The sequence below is a fragment of the Malus sylvestris genome, chromosome 15, assembly GCF_916048215.2.
Source record: "Malus sylvestris chromosome 15, drMalSylv7.2, whole genome shotgun sequence".
Taxonomy (NCBI): domain Eukaryota; kingdom Viridiplantae; phylum Streptophyta; class Magnoliopsida; order Rosales; family Rosaceae; genus Malus; species Malus sylvestris.
In genome coordinates, this window is record NC_062274.1 from 3938871 (window position 1) to 3964037 (window position 25167).

Genomic DNA, 25167 nt, shown 5'->3' on the forward strand with positions numbered 1-25167 from the left:
TCTGGGTTTTGCTCAAACAGTTATAATTGGCAAATGGTTAAAATTTTAGAAAAGTTTGACCAAATCTGGTAAAGAAGAAGAGTAAGATGAAGACAAGAAAAACAGGGTTGAACATAGAATTATTGGTCATGTTCGTATGCTCTTTTGAATGGTTTGGAATAAATTGATGGTGTCGACCATAAGGAAGTTTCCCCTTAACACTGAGTCACTAGCTGTTGATCAGGAGCGAATTCTTAAGAAACAAGCGTGTATGGTTTTTCGTTTTGTATACAGGAAGAGAATTAACGAACACAGTATTTTTATTTGACTAAACTCTTCAGTTTGGTCCTAACAATGAAAATTGATAAATATAATTGACTTTGACCACCTCACATCAAATGTGGTATTTCCGTCTGAATTTAATCGATAATTTTGTTTGTGTGTTGATGTGGCACATATACAGTCTCACAAGACTAATAATGTGGTGGATGTAGTGAGTCAACAATAGAATTTCACCCTAGCTACATCCACCGCTTCAGTTCCTCGAGTCTTGACTCTTGACCTCAAAAAATATCAAAGGTCAGTAGCACGTCAGCATCTTAAGTAAACATCCACTCCTGTCATGCATCAGTCCGTACGTTCGAATTCAATTCCAACCCCAAATTAGCAGGAGACTTGGTCTTCTGAATTAAATTAATAGCGTAGTCTATACTCCATAGTGGTATTTTTACAGTAGTTTTTTCGTGCGTAGTTTATACTCCATAGTGATATTTTTACATTGGTAGTTTTTTCGTGCTTGTTTCTAAGAGGGAAAGAAAGAAGGATGAAAACCCTTGATTACAGTATCTGAGAGGTAAATGCAACTTCTGGGTTTTGCTCTAAGAGTTTTGTAATTGTATAATTGGCGACGGTAAAAAAATTTGATTAACTGGTATCAACAGAATGTCACCTAAAAAAAGTTACCTCCAATGAAGCTTCTTCTTTGTGATCCATGGAGATTGTAGCTTTATTTTTTCAAGTAAATCTCTGGGGCTGGCCAGAACTTTCAATTCACACTTTCTCCAAAAAGAAAAAACCAATTTCATTTTTTCTTTCGGGTGCCATGTATGAATTAAACAGGGGTGTGCTCTCCACACACTCTTTGTTAATTTCTGTCCGTTGATCTTTTTCAATTCATTTGATCCGACGGTCAAAAATTAAAAGGATGTGTGAGAAGTAAAAAAAGATGTATGGATATCACATTCCATTAAACAAGTCACTTATCGTAGCTCTAGCATACCGACATTTGTGAATTCTTGATGAATACCAAAATCTTGTCTCTTTCAAGCAATTCTCGATGGGATCGTTCCAAGAAACTCTAGACGTCAGTGAAAATCAAATCAAATTCAAAGGTCAGCTTCCTGAATCTGTTGCCAACTGCACAAAATTAGTGGTTTTAAACCTTGGATACAATCAGATAACGGATACCATCCCCTGCTTCTTGAATCTTGAAGAACGTTTGTTCTCATTCTGCGATCCAATAAATTATACCGAGGCATTGGATGTCCGGATACCCAATGCAGTTGAATGTTAAATGGAAGCGATTTGAATTCAGGCAATGGGATTAATTGGGATGTTCTCAGTGTTGAAATTGGATATGTTGTTGGCCTTGAAGTTGTCATTTGGCTCACTCGTGTTTTGCAAGGGATGGAGGAACTGGTATTACCAAGCTTTGGAGAACCTATTCTTTCTGAAAAGCTTCAGGTTCATGCATGGAGATGAAAGCTGCTAAATTTAAAACCAACAAACAGCAAGCTTAAAGGGGGTGTATTCAATTGAGAATGTGAGAGATTTTAAAGGATTTATAAATCCATGGATTTTTATGTAGTTTAATTGATTTATAAAGATTTCATATAAAATTTTGATTCAATTTCCTTGAAATCTCATGGGAAGAGGTGAGATTTGTAGATACTTAAAATACATTACGAAATCTCTTCAATTCCCTCTAATTCCTCAACTTTCTCAAATTCTTTAAAATCAATTTCTAATTGAATACATCTGGAATGTTATAAACTTCTTTAAAATTATAATTGAATACACCCAGATTTCTAAGGATTTTAATAAACTATCTTAAAATTCTAATTAAATACACCTAAAATTTCAGAGAATCACTTGAAATCCTGATTGAATACCCATAGATTCATTAAAAGAATTAAAACCCCTCAAAATCCCAATTGAATATACCCCTATAAATCTGTTGGTAGTAAAAATTTAAAACACACAGCGTCTTACAAAGTAATGATATGTAAGTAACATTAGCATACCTCCAACGAAGATTCTTCTTCATGATCCATGGATATTGTAGCTTCCAGGGGCCTGAAAGAGTAATTTTCTGGAACGGTCATACAATAATCTTATTTAGCTTACCTCATCAGAAGAAGATAAGAGCAGGGAGAGATTTTGAAGCACATCAAAATCAGCGAATTGTGAAGTTACAGGATCCCATGTGCGAAATAATGTCTTTGTCAATTGGGGAGCTTTGATGAAAAAGATGGCATTCTTAAGCTGCAATATTTGAACACTGAATTTAAGGGCCGAAATTCTAACATTCCCTTCGTAGAAACAATCAATCACCTCCAGATGGCGAAGGGATGATCCACCAACAATGTCGAAGTGGGGTGGAGTCAAATAGACATTGAAAGGATTTTAAACGACTTGGTTTAAGTGAAAGAATATAAGGTGATACCAGGCTTTCCAGATTTCAGCTTCTCTTTTCCACGACTCCATCCAAAACTGTACCCAATACATGGCGGGTAAGAAGAAGATAAGGAATATATCCATGCGGCTAGCTGCCAATTTTCATTCCACCCGTTGGATTTGGAATGCAGATAGGGCAAAAAGGGCATGCGGCCTTTCAGGCCTTGAACCTCTTCAATGGGTCTGTCAGCCACTACACAAACCAACATCGAATCTCACGTTGGGCCCAAAAAACCCAAAACTAACTCAGTGGTAGAGTTGTAAATGTAGCAAAATCGAGTCATGAAAGAGAAAGGGGGTGCCCCAAACCCCAGCACAACACAGATTTGGTGGCAGCAATGTGTAAATAAAGCGAAATCAAGGGGCACAATTTTGACTGTAGCTAAGCTACTATTACATAAATTTGACGTAGTTTCTTTTTTGTTATGTCTGTCATGGCTGCATCAACCAATACCGTGCCCTCCTCGTGGAGCCATAACTCCATTATAATCCACCATCCACAGACCCATCTTACACAGTAGGAGTGCAAAATGGATAGTAAAGCCTGATTGCTTCCATGAATATTTCCTTCAAATTCCAAGAAAAAACAGTGACTCCATTTCCTTCACCCTTAAACCAAAAATTTCCCAATTGATATGGACACCCACATACCATTTTAGATTTTAAAGCAAAGTTTATTAATCCGTTTTAGAATTTAACTACTTCAGCTCCTCAAAGCAGAAGCAGTTTAAGCAGCAAGAATAGCAGGGTAACTACTGCATTTCCCAGGCTATTGTTGTTAAGTGATAGTAATAAAAGCCCAGGTCTGGGGTTCAAAAGGTGGTCAAATTAAGTTCACCCTCCTCGGGTGGGAGGGGAAGAATGTGGGACCAACACCCACTAAGATTATCTTACATGTGCAATAAATATGATTATAAATTTCATTACGCGTCAACATTCAACAATTAGAGAATATTAAGTATAAAAGAAATTGAAGAGATGAAAAAAAAAATTGATTAGCTTGACTCACCCAAATCAAACTCACATAAGAGAATATTAAGTTTAAAGAGACAACTTTTAAGTTTCAAGGGGCAAATTGAGATCAAAATCAAGTTTCAGGCAACAACGTAAAGTGAATTTTGAATTTCAAGGAGTGAAGTTGTGACTTTTGAGTTATAGGGAGTAAAATGAGATTAAAAAATTGAGTTCCAAGAGGCGTGGCTAAAAATAAATCATCTTTCTTCTAGCATATGGAATTTGGGGTCACTTAAAATTCAAGAAATGTAGTTGAGATTACTCAACACACTCATATTCCATTGCTGATTATTATATGATGAGTGGGTTGATGTATCTAATTATTGAAAGACACGTACATTAATCGAAAATATATTTGCATTTCTCTCTCTCATTTATCACCTGACATAGACACGTGATAAGTTAGAAGGAAATGTTCCCAATTATGCTAAGTTTTTTTTTTCTTTCTAAATATTGACGCAATAATCAATAGTTTTCTTGGGCAACAATCTATTCTAATTTAGGGTTTAGGTATGTCTCTCATCACTTGGGAAGGAAGTTAACTCAATACCATATTCATGAGTACCACTGTCTTGGGTTGCTTGACCATTGGGACTCCGATCACCACCATGCACGGAAGAATTAGGAGTTTCCACCAGCTCTTGATGAACAATGTGCGGTCCAGTGGCGTCGGGAGAGCTTGATGATGACTTAGGGGGACATTTGCTGTTTGCTGAAGATTCAGCCGCAACTATACCATGATCACTATTTTGCAGCGTGCTATTCTTAGAAGGGAATTTTAACGAAAAGCACCCGGTACTATTCACTTTAACGAAAAACCATATTTTTACACTCAAAAGTCAATCATGGTACTATTCACTTTACCCTTTATTTTGTCCTTATCATTAAAACTCAAAGTTTTCAAGCCCTTTTCATTAGTTTTCCTTTCTTAGAAGTATCTGAAGTGAGGTCATTTCCATAATATACTCCTAATATTTCATGAATTCTTGTCCAAAATGAGGCTTCTGAATCTGCGCGTGTCAAGATGTGGCCATGCTCATACAGGAACATAGCTGTAAATACGAGGATAGCTAGTGATGAAGCAACACCAGCAACGATGAAGAGGCCCCTAAAGCTATCAAGACTAAGAGTGTTGGAACTTTCCATGGTGTTGGAGTTTGAACAACTTTCATTTTTCTTGAACCACTTATCTTCGATGGCCTCCATTTTACCTCCCTCGCTCACTTTAGTGATTGCTGTTGAAAAATCACACGTGAGAAGCAAACCTTTTTGAAAGACCTGAGGTAACCCAAAGAAAAAAAATCCAACGTCGGAAAACATGTATTAATTGGAGGAGAGAAGCCCACACAGAGAAACAAGGGTAACTTACAAATGCAAACCCATCAGAGTTGAATGTTGGTGTAACAAGGGTACATTCTGAGCAATATGTTGCAATAAAAGGTTTCATGTAGGGAGTTTCATCAAAAGCCGCAGAAATACCTCCATTTTCGTTCCCGTTGCGAAGAAGTTTCTCCAATTCTTCTCTAGAATGATAGGGCTTGAGTTTATCGTCCTATCCTACTCGCTTCAGAATCCCATAAATAAAGGAACCTCTTACGTAACCAACCTTGTCCCCATTTTTTATGAGAAGGTTTACATCAGTAACGACTGGTTGAAGCTGTTGGATTGTTAACATTGATGTTAAACTGGCTGTATAATTTTGTGTTAGTACAAGAACAACAAAGTACCATATAATCACTACAAATCTAGCCAAGTTGCTCAATACTTGCTCCCCTGTTTCAAATATTTCAAAAGAATACAGATATGGCATCAATATGTCATCAAATATGTAAACAAGATTGTTTCTAAAAAACGATAACTCATGTAGGGAACTTATGATGTGCGAAAACCATGGTTGAGAAGTTGAGAAGGAGAACTAAACGCTTGTGCCAATTTGGTGACGCGGAGACCCCTGAAAGTCTTTGTTTATTGGATGTTCAAGAAACCAGACCACATAACCAATGAATATGAAAAAACAGGCACTAGTTGCCCAAAGGTCCCAAGTCAAAGGCTTCAGGAACACCCATGTGTTTTTGGCACCTGTATTTCCTTTGAAAGGCACGACCATCGATACCCCTGCTTCTGTGTATGGCAATGTAAAGTCAACAAACAAAGATTTATTTCCTCTAATGGTAATATCTCCAACTGCAGCATCATATTTCTGTCAAGTAAAATTGCTAATGTTTTAACATTTGAATCGATGTTTTTCACTAGAATAAAAATATGAAGTAATAAGGGGAAAAAATAAAGCTTAGAATAAGAGTTTTTACCCCAAGAATTACTTGATTGAGCAAATAATTGTAACTAGCTCTCGTACCATCAAGCCTTGTAAAGGGATGAAACTCATAAGGAACAGAGTACGGCAATACTTATATTACCGCAGTAAAGACGTCAATGCAGTATCCAGTGATATTGGTTGTATTAGTGCTTGGATCATGTTTCACACTTACAAGTTCGTCATATGCTCCCTTCACCGGGACTCCAATTCTTAAGGTCCCATTCGCACTAATCTGCCAACCCCTTGGAACCGAGGTGGTGTCTTCAGGCCATATAAAAGGTCCAAGACTGGCATTAGAAGTAAAGTGTCTGCTTGTATTTTTGTCCGATTTAATGTTTCTTACAAGTCCAGTTTTGGGTGTCCAATATCCAATCCCTCTTTCCCCATTATCATTCACATTAACTACCTGAAAAGTTGATGATTGTAGTTGCTTATTAATAAGGCTGAAATCTCCCAAAAGACCTTGGAATCTTGTACCTGATAGTTCTCGGACAAGTTCAGTACCACTTTGAGAGACCTCTAATCTCTTTGAACCAGTGGAATTGCCAGAATTGTTAATCTTCTGGACGCGGAAGTTTGTTATTCCAACCTTCTCAGCAGCCATGGCTAGTGCCCAAGCGGCATCGTATGCCCACAATCCAAAAACATCCAGTTTAACACTAGGGATAGTTGGATTGTCTTGTTGGAATTTTGTTTGCCATCTAGCTCTAAAACTTTCAAGCTATTTTGTAATGGGAACATAATTTTTTAAACCCAACACCCCTTGCATGTCATCTATGTCGACATAAGAACTCGAGGAAATTAAACCGTTAGTCATCCCATTTGTCAGTATCCAAACATAGCCTTCATCCATCATGCCAAAGTCTTTTGCTTTAGAGAAAAACCGAGAGCCAAGATATGGGGACATATGCACTATGAAGACCCTGGTTCTCATTGACATCAACTTGCGAAGCTCTGCAACAATTTCCTCATCAGTGGAGATTGAAGGAATGGAACTCCAGTAGGGCACACGAGCACCAACTGATTGCAAAGCAGTAGTCAGGTAAGGTATTACTCCTTTTCCGAACTCATTGTCAACGCTGATGGGCACTGCTTCACTCCAACCAAAGGCTTGGATGATACTACTAATGGCTTTAACTTGAGATGAGTCATTTTGTGCAATTCGGAAAAAGTATGAACCTTGAAAAGAAGGGCTTGTTGCGGAAAATGAGATTATGGGCACCTGAGCTTTATCTCCAAGCTCAATTACAAAGCTGGCTTGCATTGATGATTCTAACCCTATGATGGCTTGCATTTTCTCATTTTTTTTATCAAGTCTAGAGCTGCTTCAAAGGTGAAAAATGGAAATTAATTAAACTCTGATGTAACTTCGAATACAAATAAGCATTTCTAGACATTTATAATGGTTGATCACGAACCAAATCCTACCCAACCAGATCCAAACAAACTTGGTTCTACCCAACTAAGCCTAACTGACTATGGTCAATTGTATGGGCCATGTTGAAGCAATTTCAGAAAGAAAAAAAAAATTAAAGATATATGAATTGAAGAAAAACAAGAACAGCTCTTATTTGTTACTTGTTGGTTGTAACAAAACTCAAAATTTGATAGCATACGTTATATCAAACAAAGAAGTATTAAAACAGTTCATATATGTCATGATGACAAACTTATATAAAACATTAACAACAAAATTATTGAATAAAGTTGTAGAAAACTGACAAATTTGGAGATGAGGCTTGCACAGATGCAATGTCGTAAAGATAAACTTGGAGAAATTGACAAACTTTTTCTTTTGAAATGCAACGATAGCTTGTATGAATAGAAAGATTCTACGGCAGCCCAAAGGCATCCACTGCAACAGAAGTTACAAAACAACACTTTTTAACAACATTCCTCGGACACAGCACATAGAGAAGAAACTGCCACCGGTTAAACTTTATACATTCAAACAACAACAACAACAAAGCCTTTTCCCACTAAGTGGGGTCGGCTATATGAATCCTAGAACGCCATTGCGCTCGGTTTTGTGTTATGTCCTCCGTTAGATCCAAGTACTCCAAGTCTTTTCTTAGAGTCTCTTCCAAAGTTGTCCTAGGTCTTCCTCTACCCCTTCGGCCCTGAACCTCTGTCCCATAGTCACATCTTCGAACCGGAGCGTCAGTCGGCTTTCTTTGCACATGTTCAAAATCACCGGAGCCGATTTTCTCTCATATTTCCTACAATTTCGGCTACTCCTACTTTACCTCGGATATCCTCATTCCCAATCTTATCCTTTCTCGTGTGCCCACACATCCCACGAAGCATCCTCATCTCCGCTACACCCATTTTGTGTACGTGTTGATGCTTCACCACCCAACATTCTGTGCCATACAACATCGCTAGCCTTATTGCCGTCCTATAAAATTTTCCCTTGAACTTCAGTGGCCTACGACGGTCACACAACACACCGGATGCACTCTTTCCATCCAGCTCGTATTGTATGGTTGAGATCTCCATCTAATTCTCCGTTCTCTTGCAAGATAGATCCTAGGTAGCGAAAACGATCGCTTTTTGTGATCTTCGCTAGATTGCTCCGGTCATTAGTGTGGATAAGTATATAAATTGATAGAGATAGGAAAGCAAACACAAGATGTACGTGGTTCACCCAGATTGGCTACGTCCACGGAATAGAAGAGTTCTCATTAATTGTGAAGGGTTTACACAAGTACATAGGTTCAAGCTCTCATTTAGTGAGTACAAGTGAATGATTTAGTACAAATGACATTAGGAAATATTGTGGGAGAATGATCTCGTAATCACGAAACTTCTAAGTATCGGAGTGTGGTGTCGTCTTGACTTGCCTTATCTGTCTCATAGGTAGATGTGGCATCTTCTCTGGAAGTACTCTTCCTCCATCCAGGGGTGGTATCTTTAACTGGTGGAGATGCACAAGGTAATGTATCAATTTCACTTGAAGCTTACTTGTAGTTTCAGGCTTGGTCAAGCGCGATACAAACCATGTAGTAAGAGTCCCCCAAGTCGCCGAGCTAGAGGGTCTGCTGAAAGAGGTGACAGACAAGGTAAGCAATCAGAGCTCCGACTGATTGTTCACCTTCTCCCCATCTTGCAGCAGCATGAAGGATAAAGAGAAGAAAAATGAGAAGAGATGATATGAGATACTTTTGCTTTTGAAGAAGTAACTTTCCACAGGCTTATTCTTGAACTGAGCTGGAGGGTTTTCTGGTTTCCTCCAGAGTATAAGGCCGACTGAAGAATTTGAGGGTCAAAACAAGTCCATCAAATCTAGAGTACGTTCCACCCTGCTGATATGGGATACTTTTGCTTTTGACAGAGTAATGAATGTATCGGCACGTGTGCTGTTACGCTTGTCTCCACATGCTTCCTTGTATCCTTCGCACTTGCCCTATCTGTTCCTCAAGCAGATGCGGAATCTTCCCTGGAAACATAAGATGTTGAAGATGAGTACTCGAGAGCAATGCCAGGTAAGTAATCAGGTAAGGGGTTCCAGGCAGTCAGTTCCTGGCTGGAAGCTTGATTCCAAGTGCTGACTGATTGCTCTCTTTCTCCTTGTCTTGCAGGTAAAAACAAGGCCAAAAGAAAAGACAGGGAAAAAGCATGATATGGGATACTCTTGCTTTTAACCCTGATGATATGAGATATTCTTGCTCTAGTATAGCTTGTTTGCAGAGGTATTATCGGGGGGAAAGAAAGCTGAATATTTCGAAAGGCTTCGTTGGGAGTGCCCTCTCAGTGATGAAGGGTTGAGCATTTTTGCAGGTCTGCCTGTCCGTTGGGGATGGAGGTCGACATATATAGGAGTCTCCCTAACAACAAGTAGTAATGCTATTCCTTTACCCTGCTTGGTCATATCACGGTAGTGGGAGCTGCCGGTTTCACATGTTTTAACTCTGTCAGAGCACTTTGAAAAAGTGGTTTGTGGTATCTGGCTCTCGAGATTCGGAGAACGATGCCTCTTCGATTTTTGAGAAAGCAATCATGCTGGGGGTATGACTCTCGAGATTCGGAGAGCAGTGTCTCTTCGATTTTTGAGGAAGTAATCATGTTGGGAGTCTGGCTCTCGAGATTCGGAGGGCGGTGCCTCTTCGATTTTGGAGCAAGCAATCTTGTTGGGAGTGTTGTCTCGAATGTGAGTAAAGGTTGGGCATGTTTGCTAGTCTACCTTGCCACGAAGCACAAAGGTTGACACACAGGGACTTTCCAATTATCCAGCAATGGTACTGTTCCTTTACCCTCTCTTCGATTTTGAGAAAGTAGTCATGTTGGGAGTCTGGCTCTCGAGATTCGGAGGACGGTGCCTCTTCGATTTTGGAGCAAGCAATCTTATTGGGAGTGTTTTCTCGAATGTGAGTAAAGGTTGGGCATGTTTGCTAGTCTACCTTGCCACGAAGCACAGAGGTTGACACACAGGGACTTTCCAATTATCCAGCAGTGGTACTGTTCCTTTACAGTTGTGGGTAATAATATGGTAGCTAGACCTTCAAAATTTATGTGTCTAAACTTTTGTTAGTGCTGTTTCTTTGCTATTCTTTTACCTTTCTTGGTCAGAGCGATGTAGTGGGAGCTGCAAGCTTCACGTGCTCAACTTTGGCAGAGAACTTTGGCAAAGTTATTTGTGGTACCCATGAGCTATTGTTGCGTGTGGGAAGTGGGTGATTGAACAGTAAGATTCATGTGCTTTCTACTTCACCAGAAGTCTTCGACAGAATGCCCATAATTTCTGCAAAGCTGAGTGTGCGTGTGACAGGTGCTGACAAGGCTAGAAAAGTAGGTGCCTCTTCGATTTCTGAGATCGGCCCTCGTGGTCTCTGAGCAGCCCAGCTTTTGAGAAAGCGAACGCCTCTTCGATTGATTCGGAGAACGATGCCTCATCGATTTTTGAGAAAGCAATCATGTTGGGGGTCTGGCTCTCGAGATTCGGGGAGCAGTGTCTCTTCGATTTTTGAGAAAATAATCATGTTGGGAGTCTGGCTCTCGAGATTCGGAGGGCGGTGCCTCTTCGATTTTGGAGCAAGCAATCTTGTTGGGAGTGTTTTCTCGAATGTGAGTAAAGGTTGGGCATGTTTGCTAGTCTACCTTGCCACGAAGCACAAAGGTTGACACACAGGGACTTTCCAATTATCCAGCAATGGTACTGTTCCTTTACCCTCTCTTCGATTTTTAAGAAAGTAGTCATGTTGAGAGTCTGGCTCTCGAGATTCGGAGGACGGTGCCTCTTCGATTTTGGAGCAAGCAATCTTATTGGGAGTGTTTTCTCGAATGTGAGTAAAGGTTGGGCATGTTTGCTAGTCTACCTTGCCACGAAGCACAAAGGTTGACACACAGGGACTTTCCAATTATCCAGCAGTGGTACTGTTCCTTTACCCTTGTGGGTAATAATATGGTAGCTAGACCTTCAAAATTTATGGGTCTAAACTTTGTTAGTGCTGTTTCTTTGCTATTCTTTTACCCTTCTTGGTCAGAGCGATGTAGTGGGAGCTGCAAGCTTCACGTGCTCAACTTTGGCAGAGAACTTTGGCAAAGTTATCTGTGGTACCCATGAGCTATTGTTGCGTGTGGGAAGTGGGTGATTGAACAGTAAGATTCATGTGTTTTCTACTTCCCCAGAAGTCTTTGACAGAATGCCCATAATTTCCGCAAAACTGAGTGCGTGTGACAGGTGCTGACAAGGCTGGAAAAGGCTGGAAAAGTAGGTGCCTCTTCGATTTCTGAGATCGGCCCTCGTGGTCTCTGGGGAGCCCAGCTTTTGAGAAAGCGAGCGCATCTTCGATTTTTTAGATCGGCCTTCGTGGTCTATGAGCAGCCCAACTTTTGAGAAAGCAAACGCCTCTTCGATTTCTGAGATCAACCCTCGTGATCTCTAAGCAGCCCAGCTTTTGAGAAAGCAAACGCCTCTTCGATTTCTGAGCAGGCGCCTCTTCGATTTCTGAAGCTTCGTCGAGTGCAGATTTTTATAGGGGCTGGCATTAAGTTCCAAAGCACACCTGAATCTCCACCAGTAGAAGCTTCATTCTTGCACTTCTAAGATCTTGATTTGTCCGACCTCTTATCTCTTCAACACCTTTGAAAATGTCTGGCCCCTCCGACCGTCGTTTTGACTTGAACCTTGTTGAAGAGGCAGCCCCGCCTTCTCCAGACAACATATGGCGCCCATCCTTCGTCTCCCCTACTGGTCCTCTTACCGTTGGGGATTCCGTGATGAAGAATGATATGACCGCTGCGGTGGTGGCCAGGAACCTTCTCACTCCCAAAGATAACAGACTACTTTCCAAACGGTCTGATGAGTTAGCTGTTAAGGATTCGCTGGCTCTCAGTGTTCAGTGTGCAGGTTCTGTGTCTAATATGGCCCAACGCCTATTTGCTCGAACCCGCCAAGTTGAATCATTGGCGGCTGAAGTGATGAGTCTCAAACAGGAGATTAGAGGGCTCAAGCATGAGAATAAACAGTTGCACCGGCTCGCACATGACTATGCTACAAACATGAAGAGGAAGCTTGACCAGATGAAGGAAACTGATGGTCAGGTTTTACTTGATCATCAGAGATTTGTGGGTTTGTTCCAAAGGCATTTATTGCCTTCGTCTTCTGGGGCTGTACCGCGTAATGAAGCTCCAAATGATCAACCTCTGATGCCTCCTCCTTCTAGGGTTCTGTCCAGTACTGAGGCTCCAAATGATCCCCCTCCGGTGCCTTCTCTTTCTGGGGCTCTACCGACTGCTGAGACTTCTCCTAAGCAACCTTGTGTGCTTATTTTGACTCATGTATATGTACATATTTGTAGCTTATCGGGGATATCAATAAATAAGCTTTCCTTCATTTCAACGTATTGTGTTAAATACACCAAAGCCTTCTTCGCTAAGTTCTTTGAATTTTCTTTTGTTAAAGCTTGTATGTTGAAGCTTTCTGAGTGGAGCATGTAGGTTGGGGTAGTGTTCCCTTAATTTCCCGAGTGAGGAAAACTTCTCGGTTGGAGACTTGGAAAATCCAAGTCACTGAGTGGGATCGGCTATATGAATCTTAGAACGCCATTGTGCTCGATCCTGTGTCATGTCCTTCGTTAGATCCAAGTACTCTAAGTCTTTTCTTAGAGTCTCTTCCAAAGTTTTCCTAGGTCTTCCTCTACCCCTTCGGCCCTGAACCTCTGTCCCATAGTCGCATCTTCTAATCGGAACGTCAGTAGGCCTTCTTTGCACATGTCCAAACCACCGTAACCGATTTTCTCTCATCTTTCCTTCAATTTCGGCTACTCCTACTTTACCCCGGATATCCTCATTCCTAATCTTATCCTTTCTCGTGTGCCCACACATCCAACGAAGCATCCTCATCTCCGCTACACCCATTTTGTGTACGTGTTGATGTTTCACCGCCCAACATTCTGTGCCATACAGCATCGCCGGCCTTATTGCCGTCCTATAAAATTTTCCCTTGAGCTTCAGTGGCATACGGCGGTCACACAACACGCCGGATGCACTCTTCCACTTCATCCATCCAGCTTGTATTCTATGGTTGAGATCTCCATCTAATTCTCCGTTCTTTTGCAAGATAGATCCTAGGTAACGAAAACGGTCGCTCTTTGGTATTTCTTGATCTCCGATCCTCACCCCTAACTCGTTTTGGCCTCCATTTGCACTGAACTTGCACTCCATATATTCTGTCTTTGATCGGCTTAGGCGAAGACCTTTAGATTCCAACACTTCTCTCCAAAGGTTAAGCTTTGCATTTACCCCTTCCTGAGTTTCATCTATCAACACTATATCGTCTGCGAAAAGCATACACCAAGGAATATCATCTTGAATATGTCGTGTTAACTCATCCATTACCAACGCAAAAAGGTAAGGACTTAAGGATGAGCCTTGATGTAATCCTACAGTTATGGGAAAGCTTTCGGTTTGTCCTTCATGAGTTCTTACGGCAGTCTTTGCTCCTTCATACATATCCTTTATAGCTTGGATATATGCTACTCGTACTCCTTTCTTCTCTAAAATCCTCCAAAGAATGTCTCTTGGGACCCTATCATACGCTTTTTCCAAATCTATAAAGACCATGTGTAAATCCTTTTTCCCATCTCTATATCTTTCCATCAATCTTCGTAAGAGATAGATTGCCTCCATGGTTGAGCGCCCTGGCATGAACCCGAATTGGTTGTCCGAAACCCGTGTCTCTTGCCTCAATCTATGCTCAATGACTCTCTCCCAGAGCTTCATTGTATGACTTATTAGCTTAATACCCCTATAGTTCATGCAATTTTGTACGTCGCCCTTATTCTTGTAGATAGGCACCAAAGTGCTCATTCGCCACTCATTTGGCATCTTCTTCGTTTTCAAAATCCTATTGAAAAGGTCAGTGAGCCATGTTATACCTGTCTCTCCCAAAAGTTTCCACACTTCGATTGGTATATCGTCTGGGCCTATTGCTTTTTTATGCTTCATCTTCTTCAAAGCTACAACCACTTCTTCCTTCCGGATTCGACGATAAAAATAGTAGTTTCTACACTCTTCTGAGTTACTCAACTCCCCTAAAGAAGCACTCATTTCATGTCCTTCATTGAAAAGATTATGAAAATAACATCTCCATCTGTCTTTAACCGCGTTCTCTGTAGCAAGAACCTTTCCATCCTCATCCTTGATGCACCTCACTTGGTTTAGGTCCCTTGTCTTCTTTTCCCTTGCTCTAGATAGTTTATAGATATCCAACTCTCCTTCTTTGGTATCTAGTCGTTTATACATATCGTCGTAAGCCGCTAACTTAGCTTCTCTGACAGCTTTCTTCGCCTCTTGCTTCGCTTTTCTATACCTTTCACCATTTTCATCAGTCCTCTCCTTGTATAAGGCTTTACAACATTCCTTCTTAGCCTTCACCTTTGTTTGTACCTCCTCATTCCACCACCAAGATTCCTTTTGGTGTGGGGCAAAGCCCTTGGACTCTCCTAATACCTCTTTTGCTACTTTTCGGATACAACTAGCCATGGAATCCCACATTTGGCTAGCTTCCCCCTCTCTATCCCACACACATTGGGTGATTACCTTCTCTTTGAAAATGGCTTGTTTTTCTTCTTTTAGATTCCACCATCTAGTCCTTGGGCACTTCCAAGTCTTGTTCTTTTGTCTTACTCTTTTGATATGTACATCCATCACCAACAAGCGATGTTGATTAGCCACGCTCTCTCCTGGTATAACTTTGCAATCCTTACAAGTTATACGATCCCCTTTCCTCATTAGAAGAAAATCTATTTGTGTTTTTGACGACCCACTCTTGTAGGTGATCACATGTTCTTCTCTCTTCTTAAAGAAGGTGTTGGCTAAGAAGAGATCATATGCCATTGCAAAATCCAAGATAGCTTCCCCATCCTCGTTTCTCTCCCCAAAACCATGGCCACCATGAAAACCTCCATAGTTGCCTGTCTCCCTGCCCACGTGTCCATTTAAATCTCCTCCTATAAATAACTTCTCCGTCTGAGCAATTCCTTGCACCAAGTCTCCAAGATCTTCCCAAAATTTCTCCTTCGAACTCGTATCCAACCCTACTTGAGGTGCGTACGCACTAATCACATTGATAAGTTCTTGTCCTATTACAATCTTGATTGCCATGATTCTATCTCCTACCCTCTTGACATCTACAACATCTTGTACCAAGGTCTTGTCCACGATGATGCCAACACCGTTTCTCGTTCTATTTGTGCCCGAATACCAAAGTTTAAACCCTGAGTTTTCTAGATCCTTTGCCTTACTACCAACCCACTTAGTTTCTTGTAGGCACATAATATTTATCTTTCTCCTCACCATAACTTCCACTACTTCCATAGATTTTCCCGTTAAGGTTCCTATATTCCACGTTCCTAAACGCATTTTGCTCTCTTGAACTCTACCCTTCTGTCCTAGCTTTTTCACCCTCCCCCGTCTAATAGGATCAAAGTACTTCTTTTGTGTGTCCCGGGTAAAGTTGGTAGGAGCATATGCTCCCAAACAACTTTGAGTGGAGTCGTTCGAAAAGAAGTTTCTATGGCCCCCTTGCTCATTTAACACTGCATCCGGGTGCCGATGGAGATACAGCGACCCTTGCTCACTTATCACTGTGCTCAGGCCACACAGCGCGCCACTTACGGGTGACGTCCTAGCTTTAGCGCGATTTTGTTCTGGATTCATTTTCATAAGGATTCGACGTGATCATGGAGTGCCGGCTGTCGACTACCTGACGCCCTCCCCCTCCTCCTTTATCCGGGCTTGGGACCGGCCATGTAAGACATAGGCGGAGTTTTAAACTTTATACATTCAATATTGAAAATTAAATAGAATAATATTTAAATCTCCCACAAGCCATACCGGCTCATCCTTGGTCATGCTGAGCGACTACACGAAGGTCGTGACAGATCACAGACATTTATCATATATCCAAGTGCACCAAATAACGTGGAAGACCCCAATTGTGACCATTTGAACCAATTGGGGAATCAACACCCTTAATATTCTAATAGTTATTGAAACATATTTGAGTGAAGCAAAAAGAAAAGACAAAAACGAGAAGAGGTAGAGAAAACCTGCAGTAGCTGCAACAACATCTTCTGCAGAGTCCCTTTTGTGTAGGACCAGCCTAGTATTGTAGCCAGCATGAGAGGCGTAGAAGTCGGAGAGGGCCATGTCGATGCAGCTCAGCCCCATTTTCCCAGGCCAGGTATCCAAATCAAGAATCACTCCCACGTGTACTGGGATTAATGTTGTGTTTTGTGCCACGACGAAGAAAATCCTAGAGAGTAGGAAGAGAAGAAAGACGGTGTTGATCGTAGGAATTTTGGTCATGTTTGAATACTCTCTTGGAAGGTTTGAAATTCTTGGCCTGGGGTGAGGGAGGCGAAGAAACTTATTTAAAAGATGGTAGACAGTAGGATGATAAACAGTCAATTTGAATCGCTGACTGCTGATGAGGAGGTAGTGAAGCTGTCCAACACCGCTTTTGGCGGTAAAGCTGGGGGTATAATATATATCATATCTCACTCTCCATCATCTGTGTCTTATGGCCATAGACATCTATACCCGTGGTGTGCAGATGCGCTGTATGATAACCCACTAGGTAAGTACCAAAAACATGTCTCAAAACTCGTATTAAAACACCGAAGTTCAAAAGCTCTAAGTCACATTTCATAAATCCATGATAAGTCACATTCGTAAATCCATAGAATTCCATATATGAAAATCCTAGTAATTCATATCCGTTCGTAAAACGTAATTCCGATAAATTATAAATATTTCATAAACCATAAAATATAGAATTCTATAAAGCATATTATAAAATATATTCACATCATGAGATATAAAATGCATCATAGGCTAATATTTTATAAAAATATATATAAGTTATGAAGGGGTCCACTCACATATTTTATTGCCCGAGACTTGCTTGAACTAACGAGGATGATGTCGCTTCCTGCCAACACGCTTAAACACAATTAGAGACCTTTTAGTAAAACTATACCTAAACGATAAAATTTGGGAAAACAGACAGCGAATTTGGATTCAGCAAGTCGGAAAAATTAAGGAGGGACCTCGGGTTTTCCCCCACGCGCCGCCGCAAGTGGCGGCCCACCGTCCCGACTCGCTGGAAAATTCAACAATTTCCAAAAATTCTCAAATTTTATAGGAATGAAGATTTCGATGGGAGGAACAACTTTCATACCTGGGCAGTGGTCCATTTCGGCCGGGAATCACCCCAATTCACCATTTATTTGCCTGAAACTCTAGAATTAGGTGTTCCCAATTGATGTCTAAACGAACGTCGACGCCTCATCCAATGCTTGGGCCTTGTTCCTGGGGTTGTGGAAAGTCTATTGGGGGTGATGATCGATGGTGGTGGCTTCAAAAACGGCGGATTGCTGCCGTGGGTGCCCTCGAAGCCATTGATGCGAAACCCACGAAACTTGGGCCTAGAATCCACCGATTAACAGATGAAAATGGAGTAGGGGAGGTTGTGGGATGGTTTCCAGGTGGTAGGTGGCTTTGGATTGCCGGAAAACCTGCTTGAAAAGGCGTCGAAAACTATGGTGAGGGTTCAGGTCGGGTCGCGCAGGAAACGGGTAGAAGGATTTGGTGCCTTACTCTTCTATCCTTTCCCCTCCTTTCTCTCCTCCCATTGGTCCTCTCTCTTCCTCTTTCCCCGATTGGCTAGCACTCCCCCTTTTTTCTCTCATTTATCTTCTTTCTCATCCATCCATCTTTCTTCTTTCTCTTCTCAACCTTCCATCCTAGCCACACATGTGGCCTAAAAAATTTTTTCCAGCAAAATCTGGAGCCTTCCAGATTATGGTCAATTAACCATTTTGTCCTCAACTTTAATCGTTAATAATTCCTTTGTTATAACTACAAATTACGTTCCATTTGTGCCCGCGCGTTTGTAGCGACGAGTACTACGAGTATCGCCAAGAAAATGGATATTACGTGACACAACAAGACAGTCAAATAAAATCAACGCATTTTCCTTGAAGGGTATTTTCGTAATTTCACATTTTAAAATTGTAAAAACCGAAATATTTGGGGACGGGTCATTACAGTTTTAAGTAATGCTAGAGAGACTAAATTTCTAAACTAAATTTTACAAAATAAATGATGTAATTGTTGATTGGATTATCACTTAAGTATTGATTAATATGCTTATTTCCTATTGGTGATCCGAATGTATGCGACTTGAGTTCCCATCCTTTCGAATTCTTTAACTTTTGTTTATCTCTATTTTTGTATTTCATTTAACCATTTATGCATTCTTTAATGGTTAGGGTTTGGTTTTATGTCGTCCTTGATGCCTTGTGTTTTTTTTATTAATAAACATTCAATCAGTTTGTGATTATCATTTGACATGCATATATAAAGAAATATTTAAAGTCTTTTGCATAACAACACATATAAAGAACTTAACATAGATTTAACCCTATATGACAGTCTCTTGATAAGAAGCTCATATTACTTACGGTGCAAGTTTATAATCTAACAATAACATCATTCAATCTTTCTGTTGGTTTTAACTAATAGAGCACACTAGAAATATGGCCCGCGCGTTGATGCGGGGTTAGTAACTGTGTAAAAAAAACATATTTCGAAGCTATAAGAGATTATTAAAGAAGGTTCATGTATATTAACACTGAAAGATGTTTGAGCTTTTTGAAAGAAGTTTAACATGAAACGCATAAATTGGGTAAATGCAGCTCTTGGAATCCTTTGAACCACTCTATGAATAGTATGACCTGTGAGTGATTGATAGTGTAACAAAAATTAGTAAAAGAGAGTGTAAGAGTTTTATATATGAAACTATATTATTGGAACCACTTTATGGAAAGCTGTAGTGCTAAGATATACTCGGTTATAGTTTCAAAACTAATAAAAGAATGCAAGACATAATATATACACAGAAAAGTAAAAACTATTTAGTTTGAAAGATACGAACGATTCAGCTTGCAGAAAATGTGGAGAGTGATTGAGAAAATGGATCATTAAATTAACTGTTTTTCCTTTCCTTCCATTTGCTCGCTGCATAAACAGTAGAGCAGCTCTTGTTTTTCAGTTTTTTTAATGTTAGGAAAAATTCCACTTCATTATACATGCATATTATTTTCTTAGTTCATATATGAATTTGACATTATCTCTTTCAACCAGCAACCAAAATCACTTCTCAAAGAGATTATAAATAGAAGAGAGTGGAAGCTTACCCAAAGCCAATTGTTACTCTCTCCATTTTCTTATTTTTAGACCCAAGAATCTCTGCAGTTAAAGGTCAGAGTTGGGTTCCATTGGTCTTTCAAAATATCCAGACAAATTGCTCCATTTTGACTACTAATATTAGGGTGCCTTCAACATATGAGATACATACACACAAAAAAACATTATTAGTGATCCAGATGCATATCGTTTCTCTGAGTATTCCAATTCAGCAGTCCCTAGAATCTTACACAGTGGCACCTGGCTGTTTCTCCTACTTTACAAACTGTTTTTTTTTTTCTTTAAAGCACATTCTGCTGATAAATATATTCTTCACAAAAATTATGTAATACAATTGTACATTAAGTGCTAATAATCTTCATAAAATGGCTATTTACATTTCTTCACAACTTGAGTGATCTCTCAAATAAATGATGGATGAGGTTATAGTTTATCCGTACTTTCACATTTACATTTGCCCACAATTTAAGTGTTATATTTAAACTCCAAACAATGCATAGGTTATCATGCAGTTACATCATTATACTAAAATTCACATCCAATAAGAGTATAAATACACCTAATTGGTAATATCTTGAGAGAGAGAGAGAGAGATACCTGGCAATGGGTCGATTTGCAATGAACTAAAGAACTCGACTTTTTCTTATGATTACATCACCACCTTCAAGAAATACATCAATCAGTAAAATATGAAGTGACAACACAAAAGAAAATCACAGATAAGGTTCTCATTAGCGGTGAAATTATTAGTATTGCACTAAAATATTTAGTGATAAGGAGATAATGATTTAAACAATATTATCTCAATCATCATTCTGATAAAGAGAATATGTTCCAGATCACTATTACAAATTATAAATGTGAACGGTATATTTCTCACCTTGCGAAAATATAAAAATGTATATACATTTTTACATATTCACATGAATATAAATGCGGGATTAAAAATTATATGAGATATTTTATAGCTTCAATTTTCATAAATAATGTTGAGTGAAAACAGAGAATTATGAATGGCAATTCAATTTATATGTATTATCATGAACGGAACAAATTTGGATACCAAGAGAAAAATCTATTCTTTCAAAGTGCAAAGAAGAAGATAATTGTTCATTCAAAAAGTTGGACTAATGATAACTGCATAACTTACAAATGCAGTATTGAGAGGTATACCAGTCAAACAAAGCTTGCTACATGCTGCTAAACAATGTTGAATGTAAAGCTTGGATACCAAACTTGTTCCTAGCTTGAGGTGTTTCCAAAGAAGGAAAATTTGACCTTTTGTTGTAATAAATTCCAGAGAGTGTCTTGGACAGTTGTGAATACAACTGCAAAATGTTGGACAGTTGTGAATACAACTGCAAAATGTAATAAAGACAGTTAGGCAATGATTCAAAAAAAAAAAAAAAAAAAAAAAAGATGCATAAAAAGTTCAAAATTGAGTTTTGGGAGAGAGTGGAGAGAGAGAGAGGTGGTAATTCGACTTGTGAAATTCACAAATCAAACATTTAAATAAAGTTCAATCAAAATTTAGAACAAAATGTTAATTAGAAATATGTTAAAATGGAAGTAAAAAAGATTGAAACTTGCCTAATGTGATGTGTACAACTTTACCATCTGTTTGTGAAAAATATACTGCTGTGACATATCATATGTTGATCTTACCTTCTTGGAAGTGATATTAGTTGTTGATTGCCAGGTAGCTAAAATATTTACAATATTTTAAATTATGAGACAAATTATTCTATCAAAGTTGTGTGATAAAAAATAATTTATACTTCTATATTGACGCAAGTTATGATTTTAATTTGCATATACCTTGGTGGAGTTATTCTGTGTATGAGTTTCTTGCATTCATCATCCATGTTATGTGAAAAGCTGGTTCCAAGTTCTACAAAAAGTCACAAAGAAATGAAATATAAAATTGGACCAAAAGGAAATTTGAAAAAACAGAAGGAAGTAAATATTATTTCAGTCATTTTCCGATCTTTGAATTGGAATGACACATAACATATGACTAAAAATATGACTAAAACTTTCTAATTAAAGTCTTAACTATTTTATAAATTTTTATCAGCCAATACTGGAAAATGAATGTAAGTAATGCTGAAGGAGGCAAACAATAAAAGTCGAAGTAACATGTAAAACCCAAAACGTTAAAAACATGGCATACCTTTTTCAAGGACAAAAAATATCAATTTTTTTCCATGCAAAAATAAATATCTCAACAAATCAGTGCTTCATTTGGTATTCTTCTTTCCAGTTTCATATCAAAATCTATTTACATCCCTATGTTCTATAAAGAACAATTGATATGTAAAAATTATCTTATTTACATCCATGTAGTTACAATACACATTAAAAATATCTTGTTTTCTAGGTCCCAACTTTTCACATTGTTGTTCAGTACTTCACTCTTCTTTGCAGCAAAGAAATGCTTTTCTTGTACCATGCATAGGATTTTTTGAAATGGATTAAAACTAACATGCGATATAGAACTTCTGTGTTTCACTTACTTATTGATTGGGTTACAATCTCAGCATGAGAAACTCATTCCATGATTTGAAAAACATGGAAGAATTGTATAGCTAGAGTAGACAATCTAACCTATGATTTTTGAAATACAAAGTAGGATAAATTTGCTATATGGAGATCCCACAACAGAACCAACTTATAAATATTCTAAACTCTCATCCAAAATTCAAACTTACTACAATTTGAAGTAAAATTTAAACCATGCAATAGTCGAATTTAATAACTCAACAATATTAATATTCTCAAGAGAAAAAAAAAAGCACAAAAAATGAAACCCCATATAAAAAAATCCAACACTTTGTACAGAACATAGGCTTTACCTTTCTTCAAGAACTGCAATTGAAATTGTAGCAGTTGCGTTTGTTGGGTGGTGGGAGTCATTTCGCTGTGCAAGAGTTGCTGAAAATTTACCAAAATTTTAATAAGATAAAGAACAAAAATAGTAATCACAAAACTCAAATTTAAAGAATAGTTTTGTAGCTCCTAAATTTTCTAGAGAATACAAACACTCTTGCCTATCTCAGATGGCTATAACTCATGAATCCAAATCTCATTGAATCCTCAAAATTTTAATAAGATAAAGAACAAAAATAGTAATCACAAAACTCAAATTTAAAGAATAGTTTTGTAGCTCCTAAATTTTTTCTACAGAATGCAAACACTCTTGCCTATCTCAGATGGCTATAACTCATGAATCCAAATCTCATTGAATCAAGCCTATTCTCTTAAACCAAACATGAAATTGTTTCATGATCTGCAACTAATATGATTTACAACTAAAAAAAAAAATTAATCAACTCGAATCAAATACAAATCCAAGTCAATTTAAACTTACCAAGCATAACAGAACAAATCATAGATAAACAATCAATCAAACAGAACTGAATGAGATTTAGCTGCTTCAAAAATTTCACATTAAACCCAGTTATAAAGCACAAAATCCTACCCAAAAATGAAAACAGAGATAAAACAAAGCAAAAATCGAACAAAAGGGGATGGGTACCTCTGTTTTTGACTCGAGATCTCTGCGTGCTTTGAATTTCTGCATACAAAATATATTACTTCTGTAACACTTGACACAATTTCGAAGGTCTTTAATAGCTCAACTCTTCGTATCAATTGATTTTTATGATAACATCCTGGGTTGGTATAAAATAAGATTCATGTTTGCTTATGATTATTTTTTTTTAAATTCCCAAGCAAGAGGATTAGTAATGGTAAAGCTAAAGTTTGGGGATCCACGTGTGATTTGGCTTTTGATGTTCAAATGAAGGAGAATGAACTTGTCAATGTAAGTTGGTAAATATTTGATAGAGTAAAAACTATGTTTAGCCACAAAATACTACCATGTAGTCAGATGGAAGCATTAAGGATTAATTTTCATTAATAGTATTCGATCTATTTGCAGACATTTTGTATGAAATCCTTTTTGGGTGGTTAGTCAGATCAATTAGGGATTAAATTTAACTAAAATGGTAACACATTTTAAATAAAATGATAATACAATTCAATATCCTACTCTTTGAATTGGAGATTAAGTAGAAAATATTACCCACATATTCATAATTATGCATGAAAAGTAGAAATTCGAAAAGCAAAAACTAAATCACTTACATGGCAGGTCTTCAGCAAGAATAGCATTGCTGCAACCAAAATTGATACCAATAAACCATATGAATCTTATTGATTATGAGTACCAATTCTCTGGATTGGGCATTGCGGGGTAAGATCTGCACTTGTGGGTAAAATCAAATTAGGTTGTATTTAATCACAGGCGCACCAGAAAATTATAAGACTAAAAAAATTATAAAACCCTAAGATGAATTTAAGCAAAACTCAGATCAAGATTCTAAGTGGATTTATCAAGAATAATATTAATCAGAAATTAACACTGAAAATAAATAAAAATAAAAAGAATTGAAATTTTCATACCTTTAAGTTTCAACGTTTTTACTCTGGAATCCAAGCAAAACCCAGATCAGATTCTAAGTGGGTTTCTCACAAATAATAATTTAATCAGAAATTAACACTGAAAATAAATCAAAAACACAAAAAAATTGAAATTTTCGTACCTCTAAGTTTTTGGGTTTTTACTGTGAATCCAATTGAGAACTAAGGGCGGAAATTGCTGGAGGAGAAGACAAAGAGGGAGGCAGCATGGGTTTTGGCGATGAATGGAAAAGCACGTCAACTTCCAAAAAAAAAAAGGGAAATCTAATGATCAAATTCAAGAAATATTTAATCTCACAAAATTTTAAGCCAATCAGTTACGCGGCCAAATCAAATTCTATGAAATTCTAGCAAGATACAACCCCAATAGAACACTAATGAACGATAAAAAAAATACGAAATATCAACAACCAAATTCGGTAAAATAACAAACCACGGCGAAAAATCAAATATTTGGCTCCTGGGTAGTTGAGAAGAAGTGAGATTTAATTACCTGTTCAAGGCTAGAGAAATTGGGTGCACGATTAGACGGCAAGGAGATCGCAAAGCAAAGACCAAAAAGATGAGGAAGCAGAGATCGAAAAGATCAGGAAGCAGAGATGGAAGAGATCGCGAGGAGGAGTGTAGGACGCATGATCGAAATCACCAACCCGTTGCGGAGCAGCTGAGAATTCTGTAGTTTAAGGTTTCTAGTGTTTTCGGAAGAAGTCGAGAGATTTCTACCGGAAACCATGGTCAAAACCGTAATTTTACTGTGGAAAACGCAAAAGAACCTAGACTTGAAGAGCAGCTGAAGGGTAAAAACGGAAAACACTGACGAATGAACAGTAAGAAGAAAAGAGAAAGGAAGCACGGATGAATGGTCCAAACGAAATAAACAAAGCAAGCAGGGTTAAAATCGGTATCACACTGCTCTATGA

General features: G+C 38.5%; 2 protein-coding genes and 1 long non-coding RNA gene across 9 annotated transcripts; all 3 read right to left on the minus strand.

Moving 5' to 3' along the window:
- Positions 1–850: 850 nt before the first annotated feature.
- LOC126603753 (uncharacterized) lies at positions 851–2832 on the minus strand. The gene is made up of 3 exons (XR_007616393.1): positions 2283–2832; positions 1239–1743; positions 851–1069 (listed from the first exon to the last, which is right to left on the minus strand). It is a non-coding gene; the product is annotated as an uncharacterized LOC126603753 (long non-coding RNA).
- Positions 2833–5644: 2812 nt separating this feature from the next.
- On the minus strand, positions 5645–7340 carry LOC126601167 (glutamate receptor 2.7-like). The gene is made up of 3 exons (XM_050267840.1): positions 6885–7340; positions 6147–6767; positions 5645–5929 (listed from the first exon to the last, which is right to left on the minus strand). Exons 1-3 carry the CDS (start codon positions 7338–7340, stop codon positions 5645–5647), a joined length of 1362 nt encoding a protein of 453 aa, XP_050123797.1.
- A 12416-nt stretch (positions 7341–19756) lies between these two features.
- Positions 19757–24955, minus strand: LOC126603747 (uncharacterized). Of its 7 annotated transcripts, none has more exons than XM_050270710.1 (10): positions 24741–24954; positions 24370–24488; positions 24230–24252; positions 23912–24027; positions 23244–23339; positions 22618–22696; positions 21581–21653; positions 20936–21120; positions 20360–20423; positions 19757–19804 (listed from the first exon to the last, which is right to left on the minus strand). In XM_050270710.1, exons 4-9 carry the CDS (start codon positions 23936–23938, stop codon positions 20386–20388), a joined length of 498 nt encoding a protein of 165 aa, XP_050126667.1. In that variant the 5' UTR covers positions 23939–24027; positions 24230–24252; positions 24370–24488; positions 24741–24954; the 3' UTR covers positions 19757–19804; positions 20360–20385. The 7 variants fall into 7 exon arrangements, 5 of the variants coding, with proteins under 5 accessions (XP_050126667.1, XP_050126666.1, XP_050126668.1 ...); XR_007616366.1 differs by having other exon boundaries at positions 19763–19804; positions 20913–21120; positions 24741–24955; XM_050270709.1 differs by lacking the exon at positions 19757–19804 and adding an exon at positions 19811–19891.
- Positions 24956–25167: the final 212 nt, after the last annotated feature.